The 16,396-nt window shown below is 37.2% G+C and overlaps 1 protein-coding gene across 1 annotated transcript in view; it reads left to right on the top strand.

The window, feature by feature from the left end:
• The window catches only part of LOC139150490 (protein Smaug homolog 1-like), a 45,284-nt gene that overhangs the window by 3,610 nt on the left and 25,278 nt on the right, over positions 1-16,396 (top strand). The window contains exons 2-3 of the mRNA XM_070722882.1: positions 10,280-10,867; positions 13,483-13,737. Coding sequence (XP_070578983.1) covers positions 10,280-10,867; positions 13,483-13,737 — 843 coding nt within the window. The remainder of the gene's footprint in view (positions 1-10,279; positions 10,868-13,482; positions 13,738-16,396) is intronic.

The raw sequence follows: 16,396 nt of genomic DNA, 5'->3' as shown, positions 1-16,396 counted from the left end.
GGTATTGAGCCAAAACCATGAGTATTTGCACCCACTGTGACTTGACTTGGTATGTTCTAGCAGCTTTAGTCTGTAAAAATCATGTTTATAGTATCTGTCTCTTCAGGAACCTTTAAATCTTCAAGTCTTTGTTAAAATGCACCATATGGGACGTGTTTTGCTTTACTATTTTAACCAACTTGACCTGATGGTGAAATATGAACTTGGCATGGCAGGTAAAGGGTTAAATATACTGGTGCATCATCATGATTGAACAGTGACCTATGCCCTTACAGTGGCCTACAGTAACCTATGACCTTACAATAACCTATTACCATACAATGACCTATGCCCTTAAATTAAACAGTGGTAGAACAACGAGCGTAAAGTTTGCGTCATACTCATCCTCATCCTCAGCCTCAGGGGTCACGCGAAAATGAGGATGAGGATGACGCTACAGCATCAGCTTCACTGCCGTCAGATCCGATTATTCCCGAATGCGTCGGGTGGCATGATAAGTGTAAAAACAACTGTAAAAATGTGCTCCAAGTTTAATATTGCTTTAAATAATAATCAAAACACCTTGGCGTTTGTATTTCATAATATTTAGCAACCTCTCCTCCTAATATCAGTTTCTCATGATGTTACAACACAACATTCTTAGCCCTACAAGTTTGAATTTATATGTTTAATACGTCTAATTTTCAGGCCTTAAGTCTAGTTATACAAATTCATTATTTTTTTGTGTTCTCTAAATAATTAGGGCTTTCATACTGCCTCATACTGCCTGATTTTGGACCATGGATGCCCTTTTTGCATCAGTTTTCAGAAACTTTTATCGCAAGAGTTGACAGGACACCAACAGACACACCCACGGATCATGGACTGAAAATTATGGACACTACCAAAAAACTAGTCTTTATGAGATAATTTCCCGATAAAATATTACCTGCCAACCAGTTTTACGATTGATAAGAAAGTTGTGAAAGAATGGAGTTGTTATTTTTTATGTTCTGGGCGAATTTTATCATTTATTCGTCATCAGGTAACTTCTGCAATCTTCGGATATGACGCTGAAGCTGACGCTGAGTGTGTCATTTTCAGTGTCAACTTTAAAGGTCACCTGAGGCTGAGGACAAGGATGAGAATGATGCCAACTTTACGCTTGTGGTAGAACAATGCAAAAACAAGCCCCTCAACTAGTATAGGGGGGTTATCATATGTGGAAACCAATAAAAGGAAGGGTATTTAGAGAACAAGGAAAATGGGATTAAAACAATGCATGAGTGAACAATTGATAATTTTAAAAACCATGTTAAACTTTAATTTTGTAACTTCTGTTTTAGAACAGCCATACACATGCAGCACCATAACAAGGACGTGGCCAAACAGATTTCATTCAAACTTCACACAGTGTCAATGTGCGTTGAGAAGGCTGTGCATGCTTCTTGTTTTTTTGAAATCATCCAATACAATGTATTTGGTCATTTGCTTTCAAAAGTTTTTTTATATAGATCAGCAATTACTCAGACATGACTTACATGTATAAACTGATTTGTTTACACTTATGTTTATATGTAAGTTGTTCCATGGTTCAATGTGGCTACGCTTTGGCTATTGTGTCATGAAAGTGTTCATGTTCTGAGCCATTACCTAGCTTTGTGATACCAACCAATATAGCTGCAAGGCAGCCCTTTCCTATGTAAGTTTGTATATTCTCAGGCATTCCTTCAATGTGGTTTTTGCTTCAGTAATTCCATTCAAGCTGTTTGTACTATGGACACAGAGTGTACCCATCATTTGGTATGAAATATTGTTGTAACTTGACATTAGTAAGTTGTACACAATCAAGTTAGTGTTTTCAATTTATGTAAAGTATGATGACATCTGTAACCTGTAATTGTGTATTTCATGAAATATCATCAGACAACTCTAGGATTTTTATTCAACTGTGTGGTGACTTTTGTCATGGAAAGATGCAAAATAATAAATATTCATTCCATTCTACAAGTTCCGGAAAAAGTATAAACAATGGTCAAACTAATCAGAGGATTGGCATATATCAACAAGTATTGCAAAATCACACTGTGTTTTATGCGATTTGAAGGTAGTTAATTGACAATACAAATTAGAGAAATAACTACAGAAAACCTGGTAACAGCTTATCCATGGTAAATTTTGTTAGCTTATCCTGTGCATGATGAAGCAAGAGGGATTTCAGCAGACATTGCTAGAATTGAAATGCCAAAACTATCAGTTGCTATCTCTATAGGGTTTGTACTTGCACTTACTGTGTACATCTTGGTATTCTTGGTCTGATTTCATTCGTGTGGTACATACACTGTTATTCCAAATAACCAAGATACTCATCACAGCAGATGAAATCATAAGTGTTCATCTGAAGGTTTCCGGTTTACAAACAATCATGGGAATAACAATCAACAACTAAATGAAAATGTCTGTCACTGTTTACATAACGTTTTCATATCTGTCCCTGTTCCTTATTTTTTAGGTAAACAGAGTTAACAGCTGCTTTTGATGCTTCTGTCATTGAGACAGGTACAGATACCTCATTGATGGTTCTGTCATTTAGAGAGGTACAGATACCTCATTGATGGTTCTGTCATTGAGACAGGTACAGATACCTCATTGATGGTTCTGTCATTGAGACAGGTACAGATACCTCATTGATGGTTCTGTCATTTAGAGAGGTACAGATACCTCATTGATGGTTGTGTCATTGAGACAGGTACAGAGACCTTATTGATGGTTCTGTCATTGAGACAGGTACAGAGACCTCATTGATGGTTCTGTCATTGAGAGAGGTACAGATACCTCATTGATGGTTCTGTCATTGAGACAGGTACAGATACCTCATTGATGGTTCTGTCATTGAGACAGGTACAGAGACCTCATTGATGGTTCTGTCATTGAGACAGGTACAGATACCTCATTGATGGTTCTGTCATTGAGACAGGTACAGATACCTCATTGATGGTTCTGTCATTGAGACAGGTACAGATACCTCATTGATGGTTCTGTCATTGAGACAGGTACAGAGACCTCATTGATGGTTCTGTCATTGAGACAGGTACAGATACCTCATTGATGGTTCTGTCATTGAGAGAGGTACAGATACCTCATTGATGGTTCTGTCATTGAGACAGGTACAGATACCTCATTGATGGTTCTGTCATTGAGACAGGTACAGAGACCTCATTGATGGTTCTGTCATTGAGACAGGTACAGATACCTCATTGATGGTTCTGTCATTGAGACAGGTACAGATACCTCATTGATGGTTCTGTCATTGAGACAGGTACAGATACCTCATTGATGGTTCTGTCATTGAGACAGGTACAGATACCTCATTGATGGTTCTGTCATTGAGACAGGTACAGATACCTCATTGATGGTTCTGTCATTGAGAGAGGTACAGATACCTCATTGATGGTTCTGTCATTGAGACAGGTACAGAGACCTCATTGATGGTTGTGTCATTGAGACAGGTACAGATACCTCATGCAGACTGCTATCATAATGATAATTAAGAACTTTTATAATTATATAGCACCATATATCCACAAGAGTGTTCGTAGGCACTGAACAAAAAAAGGCAACAATAAAAAAAAGTGATCATTAAAATAGCAACACAATGGTAAAAGATAAAATTTTAGCCTAGACCAGAAACAATGTAACAATAGGTAAAATTATTGTTAAATGTCAACAAGCCAAAACAATGAAAAATACTGTGAAAAATAATAGAAAGCATTATCTGTGTTTAAATTATGACAGCTTCAGTGAATTGTTTTAAACGGTTACCCAGGTATATTAACAGATAGTGTCATACATGATAGTAAATTTAGCATTCTTGATTGACAACATGAAAAGGAGCTGTAGTTTCTGTTTGGCATGTTACAGATGTTATGTGTAGATTATTGAAAGTTAAATTTAATAATTTACTCTCACAGTACACGTTCCCTGAGAAAGAATTTCCAAAAAATAAACGTCTAAAACTAAAAGTCCTTGATTGCAGGCAAATCTGACCCTGATATTTGATTAAAAGATGTCTGTTAACTTATCAAGTAGAAACATCAAAATACTAAGTTAACTCAGTTCCTTAACATGTCAGACAGAAGTCTTAATGTCGAGAGAGAAATGTTGAACCTGCAATTTCAAAAAAATTTAAATAAACTCCACATAAGTTAACCTCTTGAATGTTTACCACAACAAGCTTGGACATTTACCAGGTTAAACAAACTCTTGAGTTGTAACATTAAAATACATAATAAACTAATTAAAAAATATTGTTCTTGACATGAATTTTACCTCAACATATTGCAGAGTTTTCAAAGTTTGTCATGAACTTTTCAGTGTGAAGCACACTTTAATATATATACCTTTGATGTTTTATTGTCAGTTTGGTGCTTTTCTGGAGAATTTTTACTGAATATTAAAAATTTTTAACTGTTTCCAAGAAACCATGACCTTTGACAATGCCAATCATACTGCACTCTGGATAACAGACTGTCATTAAGCCTTTGAAATTTGGAACAATGTGATACCAAAATGGATTTATTTGACAAAAGTTAATGATCAAAAAACGATGCATGGTGTATAATGTAGTGATATAGATAATGACCAGACTGTTGAACTGGCCGTGTTATCGGCTACAGTGTCTAGAAACCTAACAGGAAGATATTCATTAGTGTACATATTTTAATGGGCTGTGACAAGCTATTGGTTTGTGCTGTCCTTCTGTATCAAGACATCTATAGAAGTGTTTTGGCCTCCATATGAAAATTTTGATGTTTTCTAGTGTACCAAGTGCACCAAGTGACATTAAAATGACAACAAAAACAAAACTCTTGCTAGGTTTTTATCAGCCCCTGTATGCCCGAGGTACACCAGGGGGTGGGGGTGGGGCAACATCATCACTATATCAGTCTGTGCGTGTACCAGTCCATCTGCCTCTGCAAAAATTTATGGAGCTCATTATTCAAAAACTATAGCACCAAATGTGACCAGAGTGTTGATATAATTATCCAGAACTGAGTGGAATCTCATGGCTGTGGCTACAAGAATCATGGAAAAATTATGTATAATTATGGTTTTACATAAATTTCAAAATTTCCATTTATGACTTAGTTATTTCAATTATAATTGGTGTATTTGTTGGTAGGGACAATTCCTTTAATAGTTGTTCAAATTAGCATAAAATTTGTATATTTGTAATGTTTAGAATTTTTGGGATATTTTTTGGCAAAAGTTTTCTCTTTGGGAACAACTTGTCTGATAGGTCTTGATTTGGATTTTAGGTTTTTAGGATGACCTGATTAACACATATATCCAAATTATGAAGAAATTTATATACATAAACATTTGGCCTAATTTTGTCATTTTTTATGAAAATGTATTGTTCACAACTGCTTGAAAATGTGTAATAGCTTTCAAAGGTATTGATAGGTTCCTAAGAGTGATTTAATTTTGACTTGCGAAAATTATGATTAATATTATGACATTTGCACATGCAAATTTCTGAGCAGTCTCTTTCTTTTGTCAGAACATCATATTTTTTATTAATAGCTAGTCCAACAGCTTTGAAATTTAGTTCACAAGTTCCTAAGCACGTCTGCTTAGTGTTTTATGCAAACGATGATAAAATTTGCACAATGCTGTCTTATTTTTTGTGATAAAGGTCAAGATATACCTATTTCACTTATTTCCATGTTTGAGTGTTTTAGGTGCCACATACTCACAGTGTTTCCGCTGCCCGCTCGCCAAATCGCAAATGCGAGAAAAAAGTAGCGTTTGGCGAGAAGATTTTAGCATCAATTAGCCAAACTTGCGAATCAAAAACTGAACCATGACGTCATATCTTTTGTCCGCACGCTGTCGTGCATGCGCATGCACCTTCAGACGCGATGCTAAGTTTCTGTGACTGTGCCAGCTGTTTGGGGTCCTGTGATAGTCCATTTGTTTAACATACAGTAATGAATAAAATAGTAACAAAGTAGCTCACATGCATACGGTAACTAGTTGACTAAAATGTTACAAAGTTCGGATGACAGCCCTGAGCTCAGCTGAGGCGAGCGTGCCTGTGGCTCGGCTATGCCCTACTCATTGTATAGCGGCAGTCACGATGTCGACAGTGAACATGAAGGGCCATAGTGATTCTGAAACTAAGAAAAAACGGCAAGCTTCCCTCTTTGACTTCGGCTGCTCTAGCAAAACGGGGGAGAAACCTCCCCCAACACAGGTTCCAGGCGCAACAAAAGCTAAGAAATGGAAAAAGGATTATGATCAGAGTAGGGGAGTCGACCTAGAAAGGAAAGTAGCGGCATGGTCCAAAGAATACGCATGGCTTAATAGTTTAGAACGTAGTCAGAATCCGAGTGCTAGTGAGGAAGGTACTCCTGGACATCTAAAATGTCTGTGGTGCATTGCTTTCAAACAAGAAGAATATCTTTACTGATGGTAAGGGTTAGAAACTTGTGTTTATTGGCCTCCTGAAAGTAAAAATCGCGAGAATTTGCCAGTGTATTGCGACGTGACGTCATAGACAATTTCGTTAGGGAAGCGGTCGTCTGTCAGAGACGGCATATTTCCACATTCATATTCTCGACCGCGGAGTGACGTCACGCATACGATCCGAGCGAGGTGAATGAGAGATCATACGATACAGAAGAGCAAATGATACAGAAATTGTGTGGTAAAAAAAGCAGAACTAAAATTTATATCATTTATGTATATTAAAACTTTGAATATTGGTTTGATGGTTGAAAAATCCGAACTTCAATTATTTGTTTTCACGGCGCTGTGACGCAAAAATGAACTTCGATAGCACGACCCTTGTCACGGTACTTCATACTTTGAGCATTTAGCTTGACCGTCAGTGAAACAGAAAGTTATTTCTCCACATCAAAAAGGTGTATATGTAATATTTTATTGTTCTGTTTTCGTAATAGACTTGAAATTTTCGATATCAGTGGCGCGATTCACGCAGCGCTCGCTGTGCTTTAATTGGTTTGTGGTGATGACCCCTGACCTGAGCGTGGATCAAGGACAGCTCAGCGTACATCGCGGCTGTAGTGTTCGCGTTTAAAATTAATCAACTGAACTCCACAATCTGAATATCTGCCAACATTTCCCAGGTCTTAGAGTAGTTTGCTTTTCAATGACAACTGCTAAGAGATTGGATCATTTCTGAGTCAACGGAGGAAACAATGCCGAAATGTTTCTTCATTGTATATTGTCGATCTGGCCACTGGGTCGAGGAACTTGAAGTTAGTGCGTGAATATGTACGTACGTTTTTGCGTCGAGTGATTGGGAATTATCAATAAAGGTGTTTGTTATATCTCCTTCATTTTATTGATTTAGGGTGCACGTATTTCAGAAAAGACGGATTAAAAAAACACGAGGAAACACAAGATCATAAATTTTCAATGGATCGACAAAGTAGACACGCCCGCGATGTTGGTCAAACCGTACGGAGTGACAGTGTAGGGATCGAAGCATCATTGATGAAACAAGCATCGAAGGCAGCGAAAGCCGTATTGCCGGCCATTCGAATTGCATACTGGCAATTAAGCCAAAGAAAACGTGAGCAACGTGAAGTATAGCAGCCTTATTGAACTCTGTAAATTGCAGGGGTGTCAAGACCTAGGAAGGTTAAATGTTGATGAACGCACTAACTATCAACACAGTAGTTCTTTTTATGGCATATTACAAGCAATAGTTAATGTGCTTGAATGTGAGATCATTTCAAAGTTAAAGGAATCTTTGTGTTTTGGTTTCATTTGTGATGAATCGACGGATGTTTCAGTGGAAAAATGCATTGTAGCTTACATCAGGTTTGTACATGCTGGTGCACTGGAAACACATTTTATTAAACTGCATGGTTTGCCTGGTGGCACTGCAGAGATTGTATATCAGGCGATTGTTGATATTCTTGCATCAAAAAATATTGATATGAATAAGATGCTAGGGCTTGGCACTGATGGAGCCTCAGTGATGACTGGGGCAAAGTCAGGAGTAACAAAAAGAGTGAAAGATGTAAATAAGTATGTGATAGCTGTTCACTGTGTAGCACACAGACTGGCACTAGCCAGTAGCCAAGCTGCTGATAAAGTTGTATATCTGGGTAGTTATCAAGAGATTTTGAATAGTATTTATAAGTACTACCACTACTCAGCCAACCATACACACAAATTGAGAGAAATACAGAGCATCTTCAATTTGGCAGAGAGGAAATTTAAGCAGGTATTTTTCACTCGATGGCTGTCCTTTCATGGCTCAGTTGATGCCATTGTTAAGAATTTAGATGCTCTGATCACATGTTTGCTAGATGACAAAGAACAAGGTGGTAGAAACTTAACAGCACCAGGCCTTCTTAAAGCCATTTGTAACTACAAATTCTTGGCTGTTACACACTTTCTTGCAGATGCTCTGTATTTCCTCAACATTATGTGTCTGACCTTCCAAAAGTCTGATTTAGACTACTCTCATCTTAATGATAGTGTTCAAAATACTGTCACTGCTTTGATGTCACTGAAAACAAATCCTGGATCCAATTACCAGAAGATTATTGCCCTTGTGTCAGAGAATACAGCTGATAACATCACCTATGGTCAACATACATTTGTTTATACTAGTGAACAAAAATCAGCTGTAGAGAAAATAACAGCAGACTTTATTGATGCATTGGTGAGTAACATTTCTTCCCGATATCCTGATGGCGATGTTCTCAGCATGTTCACTGTCATGAACCCAAGGAACTTACCTGAGAAATATGACCAATATGGTATTCATAACATACAGAAATTGTGTGAGTTTTATGATGGCTGTGAGATAGATGGAAAGCCATTGTTAAACTCTGATGTACAAAATGAATGGTCATGTTTTAAGGCAATGGTAGCCAGGCGTTGTAATAATATGACCATGCAGGAATTGTGTTTGTTCATGCACTCCAACCAGCTATTCATTGAATTCCCTAACATGTATAACCTATTAGTTGTGTGTTTAACCATACCAATGTCTTCTGTAGAAGCAGAACGAGGATTTAGTCAGCTTAATTTAATTAAGACTGACAGCAGAAATAGGTTACATATTGAAAATGTGAGTAAATTGATGATGGTCAGAATTGAAGGACCACCTCTGTCTTTATTTGAGGGCAAATTGCCGATGGTATTTCAGGAATGGGTAAATGCAAAATCAAGGCGCATAATTATCCAACAGAAATCTGCCCCTAAAAATTCAGATGACACATTGGATAATGAAGTTTTAATTGATGAAGGATTGACAAGGTTGACATCACAGCTGAAAGATATGGAAGACGTAATTGTTAGTCTTGATATGCCTGTAAAAGAAACAGAATGAATGATCAGTAGACTGTACATCATGATCCAGCAGAGTTCTTTCATAGAAACTGGATCCCGGATGATTTGATTGCCCTGTATTGAAAACTGTAGATAACTTTGTATGTTCTGAACTGTATTAAATACAGTATATCTACATAAATATTGTTAAAGTGACAGTTAAATAAAGTTCTTTTCAAATACTAGACATCATTTTGACCATTTTATTTATTTCATCATATGCCGTATTCTACCACTACTTCCGAATCGTTACACAGTTTGGCTAATTGAAAATCTGGTTTGGCTATAAATTTTTGGGGGCTTCTAGCCAAATTTGCTAGAAGGTTTTGGAACCCAGGGGAAACACTGACTCATTTTATTAAGTTCCAAGAAAAAATCTTTTTCGGTTACATCATATTCTGTTTTCATCATCACAGCGATATGACATGGGGGTCATGAAAGTCTTTCTTGGATTTCAAAAGTTACCCATTTGATTTGATTGTAAAAGAGCCAGTAACTCTTAACTTTTGATGATTTTTTTCATAATTTTTATTTTATATATCATTAGCTTATATTTAGCTTGTTAACATAGTGTATGTATATTTAAACTTTGAGATTATAGGAAAAAATCACTTTGAGAACAAAGAACAGGACCCTTGGCAAACAGTCATTCCATGATTCAAACAATTGTCAAGCATTCAGAGACACACAGAGGTGTAAACTGCTCAAACATTTGTTGAGCATACAAGAACAATTCTGATCTTAACAAATCATATGTACATGTATTAGCATGCAAAGGGTGAAAACCTTGCGTTGTTATACATTCTTTGCTAGCATCTGTTGTATAGTGACATCACAAAAATGAACCTTTTTCAGACGTCTTTACACACTGAAAAGGTTTGTTGCAGCCAGTTTGTAATTGGTTATTCATATTTTCCTTCAGGGTATATATCAAGTTTGGGTAATGAAAGTAAGGAGAATGCTGTGGCTCAGTTATTGGGACATTTACCACTACTTCATCCTGGCAATGATGATGCCAAGACCAGGTACTTAGAATTGATTCCCAAAATACTGCGTCATTCCATAGAGAATAGCATCCACTTGGAGGAAAGCAGACAGCTGTTATCCTACTCTGTCATCCATCCAGCTTTAAATGAAGATGAGCGATCTTCACTGACACAGTGGCTGACACATCTGGATGAGTGCACAAGTAGCAGTTACCATCATCCACAATTACGGAATTTGTGTTCTGATCCAACTGCCGGCGGTTCCATTCCTTCAGGACTTCAAGTCAATAGCTTCGATCACAATGTCCAACATCAATATGTACACTGCAGCAAAACCAATGGTTGGAGGAATTTTGGAGACTCAAGCAGTGGGCTTTGTGAAAATACAGAACAGACAATTACTTTGGTACCTGGACACAGAATCAGTGAGAGTGATGGCATGGTTCGTTCTCATCCGCCAGTGCAACTTACATTATCAGCCCCACCTGCAATGAACCTATCTGCCCAACTCACAAACAAAGCAGGTAAGTGCCAGCCATTGATAAAGGTACAGTGTCATTGATGATACCGCGTCTCACTGATCAAGTCTACTTTTGGCATTTTAACAATTATACAAGAAACATGAAATATTTTCAAGTCATATTCAGATATCATTTCTGTTGTAATATGTGAATTTAAGATCAATAGTGTATATTGAATGCATAATGTAAACTATTTCTATGCATCATGTGCTGAATGCATGTATGTTCAGTATCTATGGAAAGTCCTATTCTCATGCATAGCCTCTTGTAGTCATGTCAAGAAATAGGGCCAGTTTTGAAGTCATAAAATATGGCCAGTTTTGAAGTCATGGGCCAGTTTTGAAGTCATGACATACAGCCAGTTTTAAAGTCATGAAACAGAGCCGTTTTGAAGTCATAAATTACAGCCAGTTTTGAAGTCTTTGACCTGTTTTGAAGTCATGAAATAGGACCAGTTTTGAAGTCATGGGCCAGTTTTGAAGTCATGAAACAGAGCCGTTTTGAAGTCATAAATTATAGCCAGTTTGGAAGTCATTGACCTGATTTGAAGTCATGAAATGGGGCCAGTTTTGACGTCATTGTTGTTAAAACACCCTCGCTCACTTGTATTCCTTATGAGAATTGATTTTGGGGCTTTCAGTTGATGTGTCCATGTTCATAGAAAGACCTGCAGTTATGTGATTTTGCAAATTTTCTCAAGCCTTAAAATCATATGCTTCATAGCTCCTGTAGAAAACACCATTGGGTTGTATATTGAATATATCACCGGATGACATAGCTGTCCTACCTGTGCCTTCTATAAATCAATTTTCTTTCCTCTTTGGATGTTGAGATGCATCATGGGTGTTAGATGAGACATTTGTAAAACAAATCTGATACTCTGAAAGTGTTTGAAAAATTAAAACCCCAAGTATAAAAGTTTGAATGCTTTTTGCACTTCCTAAATATTTACCTGAGGACGCTCTAATTTAGCAAAAAGTTTGCCAGTATAAAATTTGAAGATTTTTTCTGCAATTTCATCCAGAAATCTTTCGCATGCAACTGTTTTGGGCAATTTTCTCATTTTTGGTCAAACATTGTATTTCTCTCACTCAAATTTTAATTTTATAAGATGAGTTCATTCACATATATATATATAGTTGATGGTAAAATTAGCATGTAAAGTTTAGTTGTTTTGGGGTTAATTAAGTCATTTTGCAGAGAAATTGCACAAGGATATGTTCTTTAACCAGTAAAAGTCATATATATCTTATGCATGATGTTGATTGTCAGCAAATTGTAGCAATTCATTTACACAGTTTTTTACTGCATTCTCTGTGTTTATCATATTAACGTTACAAGACAGATCAAAAAACCTTTCAGTTTCATTGTATGATCAAAAGTTAAATGTGTACGTGTACATAGACTGTTTGTATATATAGCGTGTATTGTATGTAAATGCCATTGCTGTACTAAGAATTAGGCATAGGTCATCAAAAGGTCACATACGAACGTGGCAGCAGACATCCTCTGCCAATGTCGGCACAGACTGACAGCTTTTAGAATTTTCAAAATAATTACACAAAGGATAGTGTACAGATGAAAAGAGACTAGTACATACCAGTTATATGGTAATGTACACAGCTAAAAAATTTGACATTTTGTCATGTATGGTGAAAGGTTCTGAGACTGTTGCACGGGATAATAGTGGTGACTAAATTGTTGATACAGACTTGCCTGAATGATAGGAGATGAATTTAGCATAAAAATCATACTGAAGGTGACAAACTAATTCTTGCTGTGTGAACTCCTTGCTACAGTATAAGCTCATCCGTGAGTGACATGGAGTTTATCAGATTGGTAGATGGATTGTCCCATGTCATGCTTCCTTTGTTGTTTCTGTGTCAAATTTACATTTCTTCCAGAGGTCAAAAAACTTTCCTATCACCAGTATGCCTACAAATCCCCTAGGTATACCTGTCATAGATTTCTTCAGACACTCAAGCAATTTGAATATGCAAACTTTCAGGAGTAATTTTTCTTCATTTTTGGTCTAGACATTTTTTCTGTTACTGCCGTCCTGACTTTTCAGAGGTGCCCCTAGTAAAGCGTATTAAAATTAGCACATCATTTTCCTTTGTCAGTTTTTTAGAAAATTATTGTATATATTGTCCTGAATTTTCTGCTACAAAGTTTTTTCTTAACCCTTTCACCCCCAGTTCCCTGTATACAGGTCCACCTTTACCATAGAAAACAATGGATTTGGGACAAACCATGGTGGTGAAAGGGTTAAATTAGATAGCAATTAAATTTTGCTTTTTTGGTTGCTAGGGATGACCTCATTAATTAATATTCAAACAATGATAACATTTGCTCATGCAAATTTCCTTTAGCCAATTTTCCATTGCTGATGTCAAGCATGTTCACCTCTAATAGTGCTGTTCAAGCAGCTTTCAAATGTTTTCTGTTTGCATTGAGCACTGATAAATCCAGCTGTAAGCTGCTATCATTGAAATATTAAAATTATTCTTGGCTCTACATACATAATCTATGTTTATTTTCAGTGAGGATGATAATATGACAAAGCAGGTTGGCCAGTAAAAATGGACATCTCTAATTGACTTATTGATTCTGTTCAGGTACAAGTGGAAATTCTCTAGTACCTCCATCACGCAATAAACGAAGCAACTCTCTGACTCCCCCCATGTCAACACAAGGTGGAATACCCATTGACACGTGGGTTTCAACAGAAGATGTGGGACGAGGCAACTCTGTCACAAATGAACATGCTCCACTTTCACCTCAGAGTAGTATAGGGAGTACTGGAGAACCAATGACAGAAGACACTTCATCGACTAGAAATACATTCTTAGAAGAAGGAAGTGGTATGAAAGGTAATAAACATTGAATCATACAATAAAATACAGAGATTAAATGGCACTTTGTATTCAAAGTTTTGTTCCATCATGATAAGTTTGGGCAACTTCTTCAATTTGTGATCTTTTCTAAAGAATTACTTTGTACTATTATCATGAAGTGAGAAGACAACCAAACTTAGATTATGTCAATATGGTAGAAATGCACATTCAAATGAACATGCAAGTACCAAATAAAAGCAACTTTACTCATTAATAGGAAACACGTCAAAATGGCCATTTCTTTAGTATGCATGTATCTGCTTTACAATAATGTGGATTTACATATGACTAATTTATGGAACCCCTGTGATGTACAGCTTTCCTATAGAACTATAATTATAAATTTGTTCCAGAGACCAGCTCTGGAACTGTTAGTTTTTGCTCACTTTCTTTCTTTCTTTCTTTCTTTCTTTCTTTCTTTCTCTATTTCCGGTATTACTACCATAGAACATGCTATACACAAATTTTACCTTAATTACCCAGAATGCATTGCGACACGCTTATGACGTCATCGCTCAGCTCGGACGGGTTGTACGGGCATTTCTTGTTTGATATTTATTTATTTTTATTTGGCATTGCTCAACTATCATATTGCGTTCAGTTATTAATAATTCTAGCTTTATTTCGCTTTGTTTTTGTTGTTTTTGATTTTATTTTTCTCTAAATACTCGCCGTACGTGGCGCTATACTGTTTCGCCCGAATGCTCATGAAACAACATGGCGGCGTATCGATCGCCTCGCTCGCACAGAGACAGAAAAATAGCTTTTCCATAAGTTTACAAGCGCGGGCTGGGCACATCGTGTACCTAGGCGGGGTGGGTGTGCTCGAAAACGTTGATCAATGCAAAATTTGGACTCAAAATCGGCTGTTTTGGCGGAGAAACTGCCCGCCGTATTTCTGAGGAGCCACCAGCGGTTTTTCCTATATCAGTCTGCGGGGCTGTGGTGGGAGGCCGTTTAATGCCGGTAACACACAGCCCTGCCATGCAGAGCTAGGCATTCATAGTGAACGTACTGTCTGTCATGCACCGGCATGCGTTGGCTGCATGTAAAAGCAACTCAACTTTCCAAGATCAAATGGTCAGTATCTTGTGAAAACAGCGACATAGCAATGAAAATTGTTTTAGTCTGTGCTTTTAATCAAATGAAAATGCATGTGGCTCAATTTCAACGGCCTAGGTCCGATGTTTCCTCTCGTCTGATCATCGTCGTAAATGACACGCCTCTATACGGCAACAACTCAGCGCTACCCGTCAAGCGATTGATTTTTTCGTAGGTCAGCGGAGCGAAAATTATTGCTCTGGCTCGCGAGAATGTCGTCTGATAAACATTTCCGTGCGTCGTCGCCCCCGTATGTATCTGTTGCGTTTTTACCGTACATGTAGGCATTTGTAATCTGTGTACTGTAATTCCCTGGACTGCCTTGCTTTTAGTTGTATTATGGTGTTTACTGCTATCAGCCCTGAATATTAAAATCCAAAGCACTCTTTCATTCTGCACCTATCTTTGTCACACATTCTCTTGTTTCTTCCGCTGCTCTGGTCTCTGGAACTTCGCTTTTGCTTGCAAATGCTTTCTAGTTATAAATTTGTTTTCATCCATGTAGTTAGTCCTATTGAGATAGCCTTGACTTGTTTCTTTCTCAGTCCATACATTCAAAGTGCATTAGACGTTGCTTTAAGAGTATTTGCCCCATGATCCACCGCTTCAAACCAGAATATCATCTCTTGCTCCTATTTGCTACATATATATTGAGTATGGGAGCCATTGTAATCCATCAGATGATTGTTGTCTGTATGTATGTCTGTCTCTTTGTCTGTATGACTGACTGTATTATGCATGCGTGTACACGTGTGTGTACGTACCCTTACCGAAATTTTAGGCCTCCCGCAAACTGTTACTGCAAATTTGCCGCAAGCTTTGCAGTAAATTTGCAGCAAACTATTTGCCGCAAATATGCGGGTGGTTCATTTTTCAGATGCAAATTAGATTTCTTGTGAACTTGCTGCAAATATGCAGCAAACTCCCTGCCGCAACGTTGCTGCAAACTCTTTGCAGCAAATTTGCGGCACAATCCTGGCAGCAAACTTGCGGCAAATTAATTTGAATGTTACTGAAAATTTGCTGCAAACTCCATACAGCAAATTATTTTATTTGCGCTGACCATTGTTTCTCGTGAAACTGGTATTTCAGAGTTTAGTTGGATAAAACACATCTTGTGCTGTCCACAGTCGGCCAATATATAAATATTATTTATCCAACTAAACTCTGAAATACCAGTTTCACGAGAAACAATGGTCATCGCAAATAAAGTTATTATAAACAAAAAGATGACAGAGAAAAAAAGGTTAAATTCAATTGTGGTACAATTTATTTTATATGCCATGTTCATTTCATGCCACATAAGTGTCATGATCATGTCAAGATTTTCTTTGACTTGAGAAGTTTCATGTAAAATTTACATTACTGTCAAAGGCTGCGATTTGGCTTTCTGTTCTCTGAATTTCTTGTCCCTTTAGTGTACCAGCAATGGATTCTGAAAAATATAAATCGTTCAGGGAAGAGTGTAAGTCTTTACCGTTTGACCAAACATTGTAAATTTCATGAAAGAAATCGATAATTATTTGAAAATGAG

The sequence above is a fragment of the Ptychodera flava genome, chromosome 14, assembly GCF_041260155.1.
Source record: "Ptychodera flava strain L36383 chromosome 14, AS_Pfla_20210202, whole genome shotgun sequence".
Lineage (NCBI taxonomy): Eukaryota > Metazoa > Hemichordata > Enteropneusta > Ptychoderidae > Ptychodera > Ptychodera flava.
This window is presented reverse-complemented; position numbering and strand designations above follow the sequence as displayed.